The following is a 14,246-nucleotide window of genomic DNA, read 5'->3' as shown; positions in this document are numbered from 1 at the left end:
AGGTGTGTGCCTTTCCAAATAATGTCCAATCAATTCAATTTACCACAGGTTGACTCCAATCAAGTTGTAGAAACATCTCAAGGATGATCAATGGAAACAGGATGCACCTGAGCTCAATTGAGTCTCATAGCAAAGGGTCTGATTACATATGTAAATAAGCTGTCTATTTTTTTGTGTGTCCAAAATGTCTAAAAACCTGTTTTCACTGTCATTATGGGGTATTGTGTGTAGATTGCTGAGGATTTTTATTTAATCCATTTTAGAATAAGGCTGTAACGTAACAAAATGTGGAAAAAATCAAGGGGTCTGAATACTTTCCAAAGGCACTTTAATTTACGAATACAGGCCCTGACAACACATTACATACCAATTTTATTTCAATTGAATCAGCCTTTTACGGTAATAAATTATTTATAAAATCATACCCATACAAAATGTTTCAACAAAAACAATACACAATTGTCAGTTCTCAATTCGACAGACATTTCTTTCCAATCCCTTCCTTTTCAGTTACACCATTCCATTTCCTGATTAAACAGCAGATCGCCTCCTATGGTACAGTATATTCACAAATACTGAAAGTTCCCTTGAAAGTAGATTCATGCACACAACCTGGCTCACTGAAATCAAACAGAAAGGAAAAGACCCACAACAGCAGTAACTGTTAACCTGTCACCAAATGTCCAACCTTTTGGCAGGCTACTAAAGCAGGCTGAGTTGTGAAGCACGCCTTGACTTCACAGTTGCTACTGTATGCCTTCATCCTGACCGGTGCCAACCCAAAAGTAAATGAAAGTCTACAGAGTAAATAAGGCAGCAGCCGCACCTCTCCAGTTTTCCTCTCATAGTGGTAGAGGCTGCTCCATCAGCAGAGAGAGCGTGGTGAGACTGTGGTCAGGCCACAGAAAATGGATTTAGTTTGTTTGTGTGTGTGCGCAGGCGCGCGTGTATGTGGGGCGACAGACGCCAGAAAAGCTTTCCCAAATATTAATGATACATTTCGATAACTCCCATCAGTTACAGACTACAAACTTGCTATGCTGGGTAGCCATTCTGAGTTCAAGTCGCCATCTATTGTGCAACTAGAAGCATTTGAGGCTCATTATTACTCTTATTCATCCTGCAACATAACACAACAACATGATACAGCACTAGTTTATCATGACAGTACAGTATTAGCATACAAGCTGTCCAGCCTTTCCATATGAATGGTTAGGCAGGAGGGCTTTGAGGCTGAGCAGTGACTGGAGACTCTGACAGTCTTCTGTGTTGTGTTGGTGAGGGGGATGCAAGGCTGACAAGCTGCTAGTTGAAGTCCAGGCAGAGTAATAACAGGGTAGATTGTCTCTGACGCCATTGCCTCCATTTCCAGGCTTTCTCATGTTTGTTGGGAAACAACAGCCGTGCGATGATTAAGACTTACGAGTAGGGTGACGCGAGACTACTGAGGCCATGGTCTCAGAGATTCCTTAGCCTGACCCGTAGAGGTGCAGGAGGTCTGGTGCTCCGCAGGCACGATGGACCCTCTCTCTGGTTCCTACTGCCAGGCTGGCTCACTGCACACAGCATGCTGAGGAGGGCGAGCATCGACAGACAGATGTGTTAGAGACTGCATTATCATCATATAGACATGGCTTACCTCAGTACTGATCTGTGAGTAGATTTCTGTTGAGTAATTAAGATTTCGAATGTATTCAATACACATGGCAATAAAAAAGGTATAATGGCTGTATTACTGTCCTGACAAGCTCAGAGACTGAGGCTGTGTACCAAATGGCACCCTACATAGGTCACTACTTTTGACTGGGCTGAACTACGTATGGAATAGGGTGGCATTTAGGATACCGATTGAGAGCATTAGGCCTAGACTTTACTGATTTGTTTGTAGTTAGCGTAGTAGTAGTTTAAGGTCACCAGCCAGACAGTCTTGGGCATTGCTGTGACCCCTCCAGCTGGAGAGCTGCCAACATGACATGGCTGACTGTGGCCGCCGGTGTGTTAAAATAACAGCAACGTAACAAGCCATGTTTATGAAACCTGAATCTGTTCCAAATTCATTGAACCCCCTTTGCACATAATTCCTCTGGAATTTCTAACTCGAAACAGGATATTGTCTGGCTCTACTATATATCAACTAACTCCCTCCCTCGCAGCTAGTACGTGTTGTCCATGTGTGTGCGTTGTGCATTTGTGTGTGTTATGCATGTGTGTGTGTAGTGACTGGGGGGGGTTCTTCTTCTTGGTTCGATCCAAGTCTCGCTTTCACAAGGTGGGTTTTATAAGAGGTCAGAGAGCAGAGCAGCCCAGCGCTATGCAAGACTGAGCTGAAATCAAAGATCCAGACGCTCCCACGGGGAGGCCAGCATGGTAAGAGAGCGGCTTGTGTTTAACTAGTGGAAAAACCTCCACTGAAGGGAAATTTCATTACAGGTGGCCATTTTTCACTTAACCCCTGGTATATCCCACTGACCAGTCTACATAGCTGCAAGCCCCTCTGCTGGGACGTTCTGTGACGCACACCCCTACACCAGCACGTACACAATATCTAAGGGGAAATGTGAATACTATGCTACCCTCACAGGGATACTCACAACTTCTCACAGATTCTGATAGAGGCTCTCTGTCCATTGACACATCTTTTTGGGTCTCCAGCATCTGAAAGACACACAAAAGATGATACGACTCAAAATCATGGACCAAAATGTGTGCTTGGGATTAAACACACTGAGATACAAATACAAACCTACAGGGTTTATATCTACTAAAGTCAAGTCATCGCCATTCCTACCTTGATCTGTTCTTTGAGGTATTCAGCTCTGGTCATTAGGCTCTTGATCTGCAAAGTGAGAGGTGGTGTTTAGTATGTAATCCATCTACACTCATCCACATTCTCCTTTCTATAACGTCTGGTGATGATGAGGGTAGACCAAGGTGGATGGCCTCCTATAATGACCCTTTAAAAAACAGATCTGTTGTGGTAGAATAATCATCCTGACCGAGACAGAGGCGGCTGCATCCACCCAGACTCCCAACATTTTATATCATATTAACCTCAGCACCAAGGCTGTAATACTATCAAATTACACCCAAAGTAAGATTGCAGCTGTAAAATAACATTTATTAACCTTCCAACTATTTCACATGGAGACCATTCCTAACTGCAGTCGGGGCTCTTTGTGTTCTCACACACATGCTTTTGATCTGCAGTCCTCCCCAGCGTTCGATTATTACAGCCGCATCTGAATTTACTTAAGCCAAGCGCCCATAAAACTTCAAATAGGGAGGTCTGTGAGCCCAGCTTTAAATCTCTCTCCCTCTGGGGTTTGTTGTTGAAACATTGTTGTGTGTTGTTGACCTGGTTGCTTGCAAAACAAATGCTCAAAACACTAACTTTCCTTTACCACTGAATATTAATACAGTCAAACTAACTGAAGTAACTGTTGTAAGAGTATACCTCTCCAACTAAATGTCAAGGGAAAGGCTTGGCTATTTCACCTGACCATTGCTAGTGCAGTGGATACCATTATAGTGTCATATGACTGACATTGTTATAGATTTTTTTTTATTTCACCTTTATTTAACCAGGTAGGCCAGTTGAGAACAAGTTCTCATTTACTACTGCGACCTGGCCAAGATAAAGCAAAGCAGTGCGACACAAACAACAACACAGAGTTACACATGGAATAAACAAACATACAGTCAATAACACAATAGAAAAGTATATTTACAGTGTGTGCAAATGTAGTAAGATTAGGGAGGTAAGGCAATAAATAGGCCATAGTGGCAAAATAATTACAATTTAGAAATTAAACACTGGAGTGATAGATGTGCAGAAGATGAATGTGCAAGTAGAGATACTTGGGTGCAAAGGAGCAAAAAATAAATAACAATATGGGAATGAGGTAGTTGGGGGGCTATTTACAGATGGGCTATGTACAGGTGCAATGATCTGTAAGCTGCTCTGACAGCTGATGCTTAGTGAGGGAAATATAAGTCTCCAGCTTCAGTGATTTTTGCAATTCGTTCCAGTCATTGGCAGCAGAGAACTGGAAGGAAAGGCGGCCAAAGGAGGAGTTGGCTTCGGGGATGACGAGTGAAATATACCTGCTGGAGTGTGTGCTAAGGTTGGGTGCTGCTATCGTGACCAGTGAGCTGAGATACGGCGGGGCTTTCCCAAGCAAAGACTTATAGATGACCTGGAGCCAGTGGGTTTTCATACGAATATGAAGCTAGGGCCAGCCAACGAGAGCACACAGGTTGCAGTGGTGGGTAGTATATGGGGCATTGGTGACAAAACGGGTGGCGCTGTGATGGACTACATCCAATTTGCTGAATAGCCTTGGAGGCTATTTTGTAGAGGCTTGGAGGCTATTTTGTATTTTGTACTTTGTCAGAACCATCCAGAGTAGTGATTCTGGACGGGGGGGCAGGTGAAGGGCAGCGATCGGTTGATGAGCATGTATTTAGTTTGACTTGCATTTAAGAGCAGTTGGAGGCCACGGAAGGAGAGTTGTACGGCATTGAAGTTCGTCTGGAGGTTTGTTAACACAGTGTCCAAAGAAGGACCAGAAGTATATCAGAGAATCACCAGCAGCAAGAGCGACATCATTGATGTATACAGAGAAAAGAGTCAGCCAGGAATTTAACCCTGTGGCAGCCCCATAGAGACTGCCAGAGGTCTGGACAACAGGCCCTCTGATTTGAGACACTGCTCTATCTGAGAAGTAGTTGATGAACCAGGCGAGGCAGTCACTTGAGAAACCAAGGTTGTTGAGTCTGCCGCTAAGAATACGGTGATTGACAGAGTCGAAAGCCTTGGCCAGGTCGATGAATACGGCTGCACAGTAACCGATGGCGGTTAAGATATCGCTTAGGACCTTAAGCGTGGCTGAGGTGCACCCAGATTGCATAGCGGACAAGATACGGTGGGATTCAAAACGTTCGGTGATCTGTTTGTTAACTTGGCTTTCAAGACTTTAGAAAGGCAGGGTAGGATAGATTTTTATTTTATTTTACTAGGCAAGTCAGTTAAGAACAAATTCTTATTTTCAATGATGGCCTAGGAACAGTGGGTTAACTGCATTGTGCAGGGGCAGAATGACAGATTTTTACCTTGTCAGCTCAGGATTCGATCTTGCAACCTTTCGGTTACTAGTCCAACGCTCTAACCACTAGGCTACCTGCAAGATCGAAGTCTGTAACAGTTTGGGTCTAGAGTGTCTCCCTTTGAAGAGGGGATGACCGCGGTAGCTTTCCAATCTTTGGGGATCTCGGACAATACGAAAGAGAGGTTGAACAGGCTAGTAATAGGGGTTGCAACAACTGAGGCGGATAATTTTAGAAAGAGAGGGTCCAGATTGTCTAGCCCAGCTGATTCGTTGGGGTCCAGATTTTGCAGCTCTTTCAGAACATCAGCTATCTGGATTTGGGTGAAGGAGAAATGGGGAGGCTTGGGCAAGTTGCTGTGGGGGATGCAGAGCTATTGACCGGGGTAGGGGTGGCCAGGTGGAAGGCATGGCCAGCCAGCCGTAGAAAAATGCTTATTGAAATTCTCGATTATCGTAGATTTATCAGTGGTGATAGTGTTTCCTAGCCTCAGTGCAGTGGGCAGCTGGGAGGAGGTGCTCTTATTCGCCATGGACTTTACAGTGTCCCAGAACGTTTTGGAGTTTGTGCTACAGGATGCAAATTTATGTTTGAAAAAGCTAGCCTTTGCTTTCCTAACTGCCTGTGTATATTGGTCCTAACCTCCCTGAAAAGTTGCATATAGCGGGGCTATTTGATGCTAATGCAGTACGCCACAGGTTGTTTTTGTGCTGGTCGAGGGCAGTCAGGTCTGGAGTGAACCAAGGGCTATATCTATTCTTAGTTCTACATTTTTTGAATGGGGCATGCTTATTTAAGATGTTGAGGAAAACACTTAAGGAATAACCAGGCATCCAGGTCAATATCCTTCCAGGATACCCGGGCCAGGCGAATTAGAAAGGCCTACTCGCTGAAGTGTTTTAGGGAGCGTTTGACAGTGATGAGGGGTGGTCGTTTGACCGCGGACCCATTACGGACGCAGGCAATGAGGCTGTGATCCCTGAGATTCTGGGTGAAGACATCAGAGGTGTATTTTGAGGGCAGGTTGGTCAGGATGATATCTATGAGGGTGCCTGTGTTTACGGATTTAGTGTTGTACCTGGTAGGTTCCATAATAATTTGTGTGAGATTGAGGGCATCTAGCATAGATTGTAGGACGGCCGGGGTGTTAAGCATATCCCGGTTTAGGTCACCTAACAGTACAAACTCTGAAGATAAATGGTGGGCAATTAATTCACATATGGTGTCCAGGGCACAGCTGGGGGATGAGGGGGGTCTATAACAAGCGGTAAGGCTAACTCCACCCCCTTTGGCAGTTTTATCTTGGTGGAAAATGTTATATTTGGGGATAGAAATTTCAGAATTTTGGTGGCCTTTCTAAGCCAGGATTCAGACACGGCTAGGACATCAGGGTTGGTGGAGTGTGCTAAAGCAGTGAGAGAAAAAAAACTTAGGGAGGAGGCTTCTGATGTTAACATGCATGAAACCAAGGCTTTTACGGTTACAGAAGTCAACAAATGATAGCGCCTGGGGAATAGGGGTGGCTACAGGGCCTGGGTTAACCTCTACATCACCAGAGGAACAGAGGAGGAGGAGGAGTAGGATAAGGGTACGGCTAAAGACTATAAGAACTGGTCGGGAACAGCGAATAAAAGGAGCAGATTTCTGGGCGTGGTAGAATAGATTCAAGGTATAATGTACAGACAAGGATATGGTAGGATGTGAGTACAGTGGAGGTAAACCTAGGCGTTGAGTGAATGCACAGACAAGGATATGGTAGGATGTGAGTATAGTGGAGGTAAACCTAGGCGTTGAGTGACGATGAGAGAGGTTTCGTCTCTGGAGGCACCAGTTAAGCCAGGTGAGATCTCCGCATGTGTGTGGGGTGGGACAAAGGAGTTATCGAAAGTATTTTGAGTGGGACTGAGGGCTCTATAGTGAAATAAAAACAGTAAGAACTAGCCAAGACAGCAGTAGACAAGGCATATTGACAGAGAGAGGCATAAAGCCTCTGGCAGTTTTATCTTGGTGGAGTTTTATCTTAGGCAGTTTTATCTTGGTGGAAAATGTTATAGTTTGGGGTGAAAATTTCAGAATTTTGGTGGCCTTCCTAAGCCAGGATTCAGACACGGCTAGGACATCAGGGTTGGCGGAGTGTGCTAAAGCAGTAAGAAAAAAAAACTTGGGGAGGAGGCTTCTGATGTTAACATGCATGAAACCAAGGCTTTTACGGTTACAGAAGTCAACAAATGATAGCGCCTGGGGAATAGGGGTGGCTACAGGGCCTGGGTTAACCTCTACATCACCAGAGGAACAGAGGAGGAGGAGTAGGATAAGGGTACGGCTAAAGGCTATAAGAACTGGTCGGGAACAGCGAATAAAAGGAGCAGATTACTGGGCCTGATATAGTAGGATGTGAGTACAGTGGAAGTAAACCTAGGCGTTGAGTGATGATGAGAGAGGTTTCGTCTCTGGAGGCACCAGTTAAGCCAGGTGAGGTCTCTGCATGTGTGTGGGGTGGGACAAAAGAGTTATCTAAAGCATTTTGAGCGGGACTGAGGGCTCTACAGTGTAATAAAAACAGTAAGAACTAGCCAAGACAACAGTAGACAAGGCATATTGACAGAGAAAGGCATATAGCAATCACAGGTGTTGATCAGGAGAGTTAAGACAACAACGGGTAAATGGGGATGAACGGACAGAGCGGGTCAGTTAAGTATATACAGGACCTGAGTTCGAGGCTGGGGCCGACAGGTAAACAAAATGACCTATTATTGAAACAGTCCAGGGGCATCAGCTGTGTAGCCGAGTGATCATAGGGTCAAAAGAGCAGCAATAGGTGAATCAGGGTGCAGTTCAGTAGTCACTACTAAGCTAGGCGAGTAGGGGACACAGCGTTCAGAAAAGCTAGCGGGCCGGGGCTAGTAGATGGTCCTTCGGCGACATCGTAACAGAATAGCCTGTTGAGACCATATTGGGCGATCACGTCGGCAGTCCAGTCGTGATGGATCGGAGGGGCTCCGTGTCGACAATAAAGTCACATTCTCACCTAAACCCTCTCATCCACCTCACCCCCAGTAACTCCTCACATTCTACCTAAACCCTCTCATCCACCTCACCCCAGTAACTCACCTAACATTCTCACCTAAACCCTCATCCACCTCACCCCCTCAGTAACTCACCTAAACCCTCTCATCCACCTCACCCCCAGTAACTAACCTAATTCTCACCTAAACCCTCTCATCCACCTCACCCCCCTAAACCCTCTCAGTAACTAACCTCACATTCTCACCTAAACCCTCTCATCCACCTCACCCCCAGTAACTCACCTAACATTCTCACCTCTCATCCACCTCACCCCCAGTAACTAACCAGTAACTCACCTCACATTCTCACCTAAACCCTCTCATCCACCTCACCCCCAGTAACTAACCTCACATTCTCACCTAAACCCTCTCATCCACCTCACCCCCAGTAACTAACCTCACATTCTCACCTAAACCCTCTCATCCACCTCACCCCCAGTAACTCACCTCACCATGGAGCAGCTCTCTCCGGCGCCCCTGGGCTTCAGCTGGAAGACAGACATAGAGGGGGAGGAGAGGGAGAAAGAGAAGGAAGGAGGGAGGGTGGGTGGAGGGAATAGAAAGATGGATCACTGCTCTCCCAATCACCATGTTTGCACAAGAGTGGGTAATTTACAGAGCCAGTTTGGTTGTGATAGCCCACTGAGGCTCAGGGGGAACCCTTGAAACTGAAGCAGCCTTTCTTCAATTAGCCTGCCTGAGGAGGAGGGGACCAATTCTCCAGCAGCAAGGCATTCTGGGAAGGGAACGTAATCAACCATAGGCTATAGTGACACAAAAGGGACAATGTTTTCTCCCACAATCCCCTTGGTCTCACTGACGTGCCACGGTCCCGATCCCCCTGATCCATCAGGAGATGATTTAATGACTCAAGCCGTTTCTTCTCTATTAAGACAGACAATAGTTTTTATTTGTTTCCAGTGTGTAATAACATTGAGAAATGAACTGTTGGGCTCTCAATGGAAACCAGATGGCAGCGAGTGGCTCAATACCACACACAGGGCGCTGGCACCAGGTCTCATCCAAAGCTCAAAGCTACATCTGGCTCCAGCATCATCCCCATCCCGCCTGCCTGCCTCGCCTCCCTCCACCATTAGAACCATCTCCCAGATGAGGTTATGTAGAGTCAGGGCTAATAGAGACCAGCCTAGAGGAGTCTAGTCCACATACAGACAATGAGCCAGAGCGCCGAGGAGAGGAGACCATTATGGGCCACCACTGCCACCGTCTCTCTTTAATAACAATAACAGCCAGCCAAAGCTGAGGGCTGGAGACACAGCAGACACTCAGGGCAGGCTCTGCTGCGGTCTCTGATGTAATAGCCTCTTAATTCTGGAGATTGAATTACTATGTTACCCCCGGACTCCTTGCAGGGTTGTAAAATCACACCTGTGTTTGTTAGAGTCCATGCAGCAGACACTGTATGTGGCATAGATGACTGACTCATTGTTTTCCACATCTAAAGGACTAATATAGTCTATGTGGGATTTTCAGTGAGCTGACCTTACCTGCCAGGGCTAGCAGTAGTTCTCCCAGACTCTGCTGGTACAGAGCCAGTGTATCATGGTCCTCTATCCCATTCTCCTCCTGGAATGGAATACAAGTGTGTTATGAAAAGGGAAGACGTCCCACTATGGCATAGCAGGCCACTCTCAAGAAAGCCCCCAGATCCCATAGCTACAGCCTTCACTATAGCAGCCTTCAATCCATCCTGCTGTAGACAGCATCTACAAGCCACTACCACCCTCCCAGCTCTCTCACTCCTCTCTGGTAGTCTCCCCAGAGCTACATCATCATGCTCTGCCCTGCTCATGGTACCCAGTCCCCTCAGCTTACCATGGCGATGGCTGTAGATGCCAGCTCCAGAGCAGCCAGCACCCGTGGTTGGTCTCGGGACATCTCTGAGAGGGGGACAGACAGAGAGTAAGGGTTGGACCGGAGGCCTTCTCAGAACATCTCCTCTAAGTACTTCAATACCCAGTTACACTTGATAACGTGCTCCTTCTGGGTCTTATGAATGTGTTATCAAGTCCTTACGTAGGTTCCCTTCAAATAAAGTAGGGTTTAAATTAGGTCCTCTATATAAGGGTCATGAAATATGGTATTCATGATGTACAACAGGTAAAGTTAGCCTTATTACCTCTCAGGATGTCTCTGGTGGACTTGAACTGCTCAAAGCAGAGGCTGTTGTCTGCAGACACCAGAGCTTTCAGCTCCTCTGCCCTGGACACGTACTGACTAACCTGCAGTAGGGGTTTATATTGCTGTCATTCACTTCATTCTATGATGTCATCCGTAGCATGTGTTTTTCATCCATGCCAGATGTTATTGAAATAATTTCAGTCCAGCCTTTAGGGTATGAAAATACAATAGACCAAATATACTTGTACTCTGTACCTTTTGCCTAAGGGCATCTTTACGCAGTCTGTCTGTCTCATCTGGAAAGGGGAGAAAAGATACATTCCTTAGACAGTTACCAATAGTGTTCTGATTATGTCATCCCCAGTTCTGTGAGCTTGTATCACTTTTCAGTTGATGTTGGACTGTGGTACGGAATTAGATATTATATAGATGAGAGACCTGAGAGAAGTTATGATTGTGGCAGGTAGGGGCAGTGCATGTTGCTCTTACAGTGAATGGCGGGGACAAAGTGCTCCAGTGCGCTGCAGTACAGAGACAGAGCAGCTGATCTATCCCCCTCCTGGTCCTTCTGAACAGCTTTCAGGACCAGATCCTTCTGCAAAAGGAGACAGACAGCGAGTCACACCAATACTCCTAACTCTCTCTCACACACCTGCATGCACCAGCACACACACACCGCTTTCCCCAGGCTCTCTGCGTTGGGCATGTGCTCGAGGTCCACCCAGGGGTGGGAGAAGAACTGAGTGAAGGTGAGGCGGGTGTCAGGGTCCCTGTCCAGCAGCCGCAGCAGTAAGTCCCTGCAGTTCCTGGACACTCTGGCCCCTGCAGGCAGCTGGGACACACAACACAACCAGAGGATCACAATGATTTTATAAGAAGTTGCAAAACATATATTGTGTTATCCTTGATGATTTTAAATGCAGCGTATCCACTTGTGGCTAGAGTTATATATATATTTTTTAAATGGTCTAATAAATGATTTCTATCTTCCAACTAATTACACTCTGTCCTGACCACTGGATTGAGGAGGAGACTGTAGAACCCACTCTGGCACAGGAGTGTCCCTTCCAACAAGAAAGCACTGTGAGATAAGGTTTATTGAGCAAGTGTACCACCCTGCGGTGGCAAATATACTCACAGGGGAAAGAATGATTCTTCTAACAGCAGTCACAGAATGAACAATCATTGCTACCTCACATTTCTTTAGATAGATGTAACAGAGCTTACCTCGATGGGCTTGTCACTGCGGATCTTCTCCTCCAGTTCAGCATAGGATCTGGAGGCAAATGGTGCACGGCCAAATAGTGTCTCTACATACAGAAGTAAGAACAACAAATAAATGATAAGAGTAAGTGAGAAAGCAATATAAACTTAAACCATCTTTGGCATTCAAAACAGTAATGTTGAAGTTTGATGTCACTGAAATGTATGGTTTGTGCTTAAGAGAGCATAGAGTGTTCTTGAGGAGATAGTGTTCTACTTAATTGCATGGAGAGAGGAGTATCCATTTAAATTTGTGCTCTTACCATACAGGATGACTCCCACAGACCAGAGGTCGACCCTGGAGTCATACTGCCTTCGACACACCATCTCAGGGGCCATGTAGAGAGGAGAGCCCCTCAGAGCACTCCGCTCATCCCACGGAGACATGTAACTCGCAAAGCCAAAATCTGACAACAGCATAGGGCAAAAATGTTTCAGTGCAAAGTGCACTAGACTAGCCTCAGTCAAGACTGTGATACACCTGGTAATACTTGTAGCAGCATTACAACATCCTCTAATGCATGATTCAGTGGTGCAACTGTTGCATTCCATCATTTTAAACGTCACAACTGAAAAGTGCAGAGACGGTGCCACCAATAACCTCTGGCATATTGGCACTGCTATGATTTCGCAACTATGATTCATATCACAGTTCCATGGTGATGAAATTCAAGAGATTAATAAAGATAGAAATGTGACCATAAGGAATACTGTATGTAAGTGTGATTGTGGCACTTGGCAGTGTGCTGTACCTGCTAGTTTAAGGACAGAACCACTGAGCAGAATGTTCTGGGGTTTCAGGTCCAGATGGGAGATGTTATGATTATGGAGAAACTGAAGAGCGCAGGCTGTTTTCAGACATGTAGCAAGAGAAGAGGGAGTAAGAGAGAGAGTGCCTTATTGTTGTTGGTCCCACCATTTTTTGTTATATGTATACTTTGACAATGTAAATCATTTAACTTGCCAAGTCAATAAAGTCTTCTGAATTGAATTGATTTCAGTGGGAGAGAGAGAAAGAGAGAGAGATAGTGGGAGAGAGAAAGAGAGAGAACTGCTCAACATCATTAAATAGTGCTCTAAAGAATGTAGGTTACTTATACCCAACTGACTCTGGTGTGACTCACCTATCTGCTGCAGGAAGAGCCGAGCCACCCTCTCAGGTAGCAAGCGCCTACTGTGGATGAAACGGGACAGGTCCCCACCAGAACACCACTCCAGGATCAGATAGATGTTTTCACTGTCCCACTGACCAATGGCAGAGACCACGGTTAGACTCAATTCACTCAGACAAGGATATGAAATGTAGCCTGCTGAGTCCCAGATCAGTTTTTGCTGTCTTGTCTGACAAGCAATGTGGGAGTCAGGTTAGCCTGTATGAAATGTACTTATATGAGTGGGGATGGGCTGATTAAATATTAAACTGATTGTAAACCTGGAAGTCCTTCAGCTGAACAATGTGAGGGTGGCGAACAGTTTTCAGGATCTCTATCTCAGTCAGCAGGTTCTCCATAGACACCTTGTTCAGAGTCTTCTTCCCAACCACCTTCACTGCCACCACCTCCCGGTTGTCCCCCTGCACACACAGATCCAGTAGACTGAACAATGCTCTAGTCTGGGACATGACATCCGTTTGGAAGCCAGGCTACAGGGACAGTCTCAAAACTCTTAATTTCTATTAAGGAAGTTGCTACTATTTACTTGTATTGTTTATGCAAGTAGTTGTGCTTATAGGCTAGCTAACTCGGTCTACAACGAATGGCGTACCTTTCTGTAAGCTTTGTAAACTGTCGCATAGGTGCCACTGCCCAGCCTCTCAGTGAGAATGAATTCAGCCAGTTTCGGTGGGGCGAAGCTCGAAGCCATGATAATGATGTTCACAGTTGCATCAAAGTTGCTGCAAAGTGCACTAGAACATATATAGAGAAAGTTAGTCTCTTTCATTCAAATATACCTACAAAATAAATGCTTATAAAACGTTATATCTGACCAGACTGAAGTGAAACAGACACGACAATAATGGCTGTTGCAGCTAGGTGCTAGCTTGTACAGTACTACATAGCAATTATTTTTGAACTCAGCCCGTCTTCTATACTTCTCAGAAATGTGTATATTTAGACAAATATTTACTGCCATTCATAAATACTGCCGAATTTGCAGAATGATTCTTCTTCTTCAAAGTTGTATTGACAGACTACACCTATTGGTGTACAGGGTATTGACACCAAAAAGATGTACATTTCGTGAAAGAGGGCGACATAAAACAAAAATGTAACAACCATACCATTCCTTCAGTTACATTCAAATCACATCCATACACACACTCCGGTGCCTGTGAGTTGCAGAATGATAGTTTACATTGCTAGCTAGCTCCACTGTGAACGTGCTGTCGTCGTCAGCTGATCAAAACACATCGATGCTCCAAACCATGGCACATTGTTCTACTGCCCTCTACCGGTTTGATATTTAATACTCGGCCTTATCTGTAAAGGCAGTCCAGAGAAGACAATCTCACATTTATTGAAATAGTAATCAGTAATTGCTACAGTAAAACTCTAACTATGTATGTGGCTTTTACAATAGCAGCATCAAGCCGACATTAACTGACTGTTCTAAATGTGAAAGTTACAACACAAAACTAAAGCTCAAGAGGGCGCTATGACTCCATTCCCA

General features: G+C 45.4%; 1 protein-coding gene across 4 annotated transcripts; it reads right to left on the bottom strand.

Annotated features, from left to right (window-relative positions):
* Window positions 1–311: 311 nt before the first annotated feature.
* Window positions 312–14,026, bottom strand: LOC112263845 (serine/threonine-protein kinase ULK3). 4 transcript variants are annotated; one of them, XR_006083046.1, is made up of 17 exons: window positions 13,858–14,002; window positions 13,341–13,482; window positions 13,009–13,149; window positions 12,701–12,821; window positions 12,329–12,424; window positions 11,840–11,983; window positions 11,541–11,623; window positions 10,990–11,145; window positions 10,803–10,908; window positions 10,569–10,609; window positions 10,312–10,414; window positions 10,008–10,072; window positions 9,680–9,758; window positions 8,624–8,659; window positions 2,789–2,836; window positions 2,592–2,655; window positions 312–1,570 (listed from the first exon to the last, which is right to left on the bottom strand). XR_006083046.1 is itself a non-coding variant. In XM_024440481.2 (17 exons), the coding sequence occupies exons 2-17, from the start codon at window positions 13,437–13,439 to the stop codon at window positions 1,554–1,556; spliced, it is 1,404 nt and encodes a 467-aa protein (XP_024296249.1). In that variant the 5' UTR covers window positions 13,440–13,482; window positions 13,932–14,026; the 3' UTR covers window positions 312–1,553. The 4 variants fall into 4 exon arrangements, 3 of the variants coding, with proteins under 3 accessions (XP_024296249.1, XP_024296248.1, XP_024296250.1); XM_024440481.2 differs by having other exon boundaries at window positions 8,619–8,659; window positions 13,932–14,026; XM_024440480.2 differs by having other exon boundaries at window positions 8,619–8,659.
* Between the last annotated feature and the right edge of the window lie 220 nt (window positions 14,027–14,246).

The sequence above is a fragment of the Oncorhynchus tshawytscha genome, unplaced genomic scaffold (assembly GCF_018296145.1).
Source record: "Oncorhynchus tshawytscha isolate Ot180627B unplaced genomic scaffold, Otsh_v2.0 Un_contig_37_pilon_pilon, whole genome shotgun sequence".
NCBI lineage: Eukaryota > Metazoa > Chordata > Actinopteri > Salmoniformes > Salmonidae > Oncorhynchus > Oncorhynchus tshawytscha.
The sequence above is the reverse complement of the archived record's forward strand: the minus strand, read 5'-3'. Positions and strand labels throughout refer to the sequence as shown.

What these genes read in the sequence shown, in the direction of transcription:
- LOC112263845 (XM_024440481.2), bottom strand. Translation starts at nt 13,439, where the DNA reads ATGGCTTCGAGCTTCGCCCCACCGAAACTGGCTGAATTCATTCTCACT. An exon ending in TTCTGTCCTTAAACTAGCAG is followed by an intron (nt 11,984 to 12,328) that starts GTACAGCACACT and finishes TGCTGTTGTCAG; the next exon opens with ATTTTGGCTTTGCGAGTTAC. An exon ending in CAGAGAGCCTGGGGAAAGCG is followed by an intron (nt 10,909 to 10,989) that starts GTGTGTGTGTGC and finishes CTCCTTTTGCAG; the next exon opens with AAGGATCTGGTCCTGAAAGC.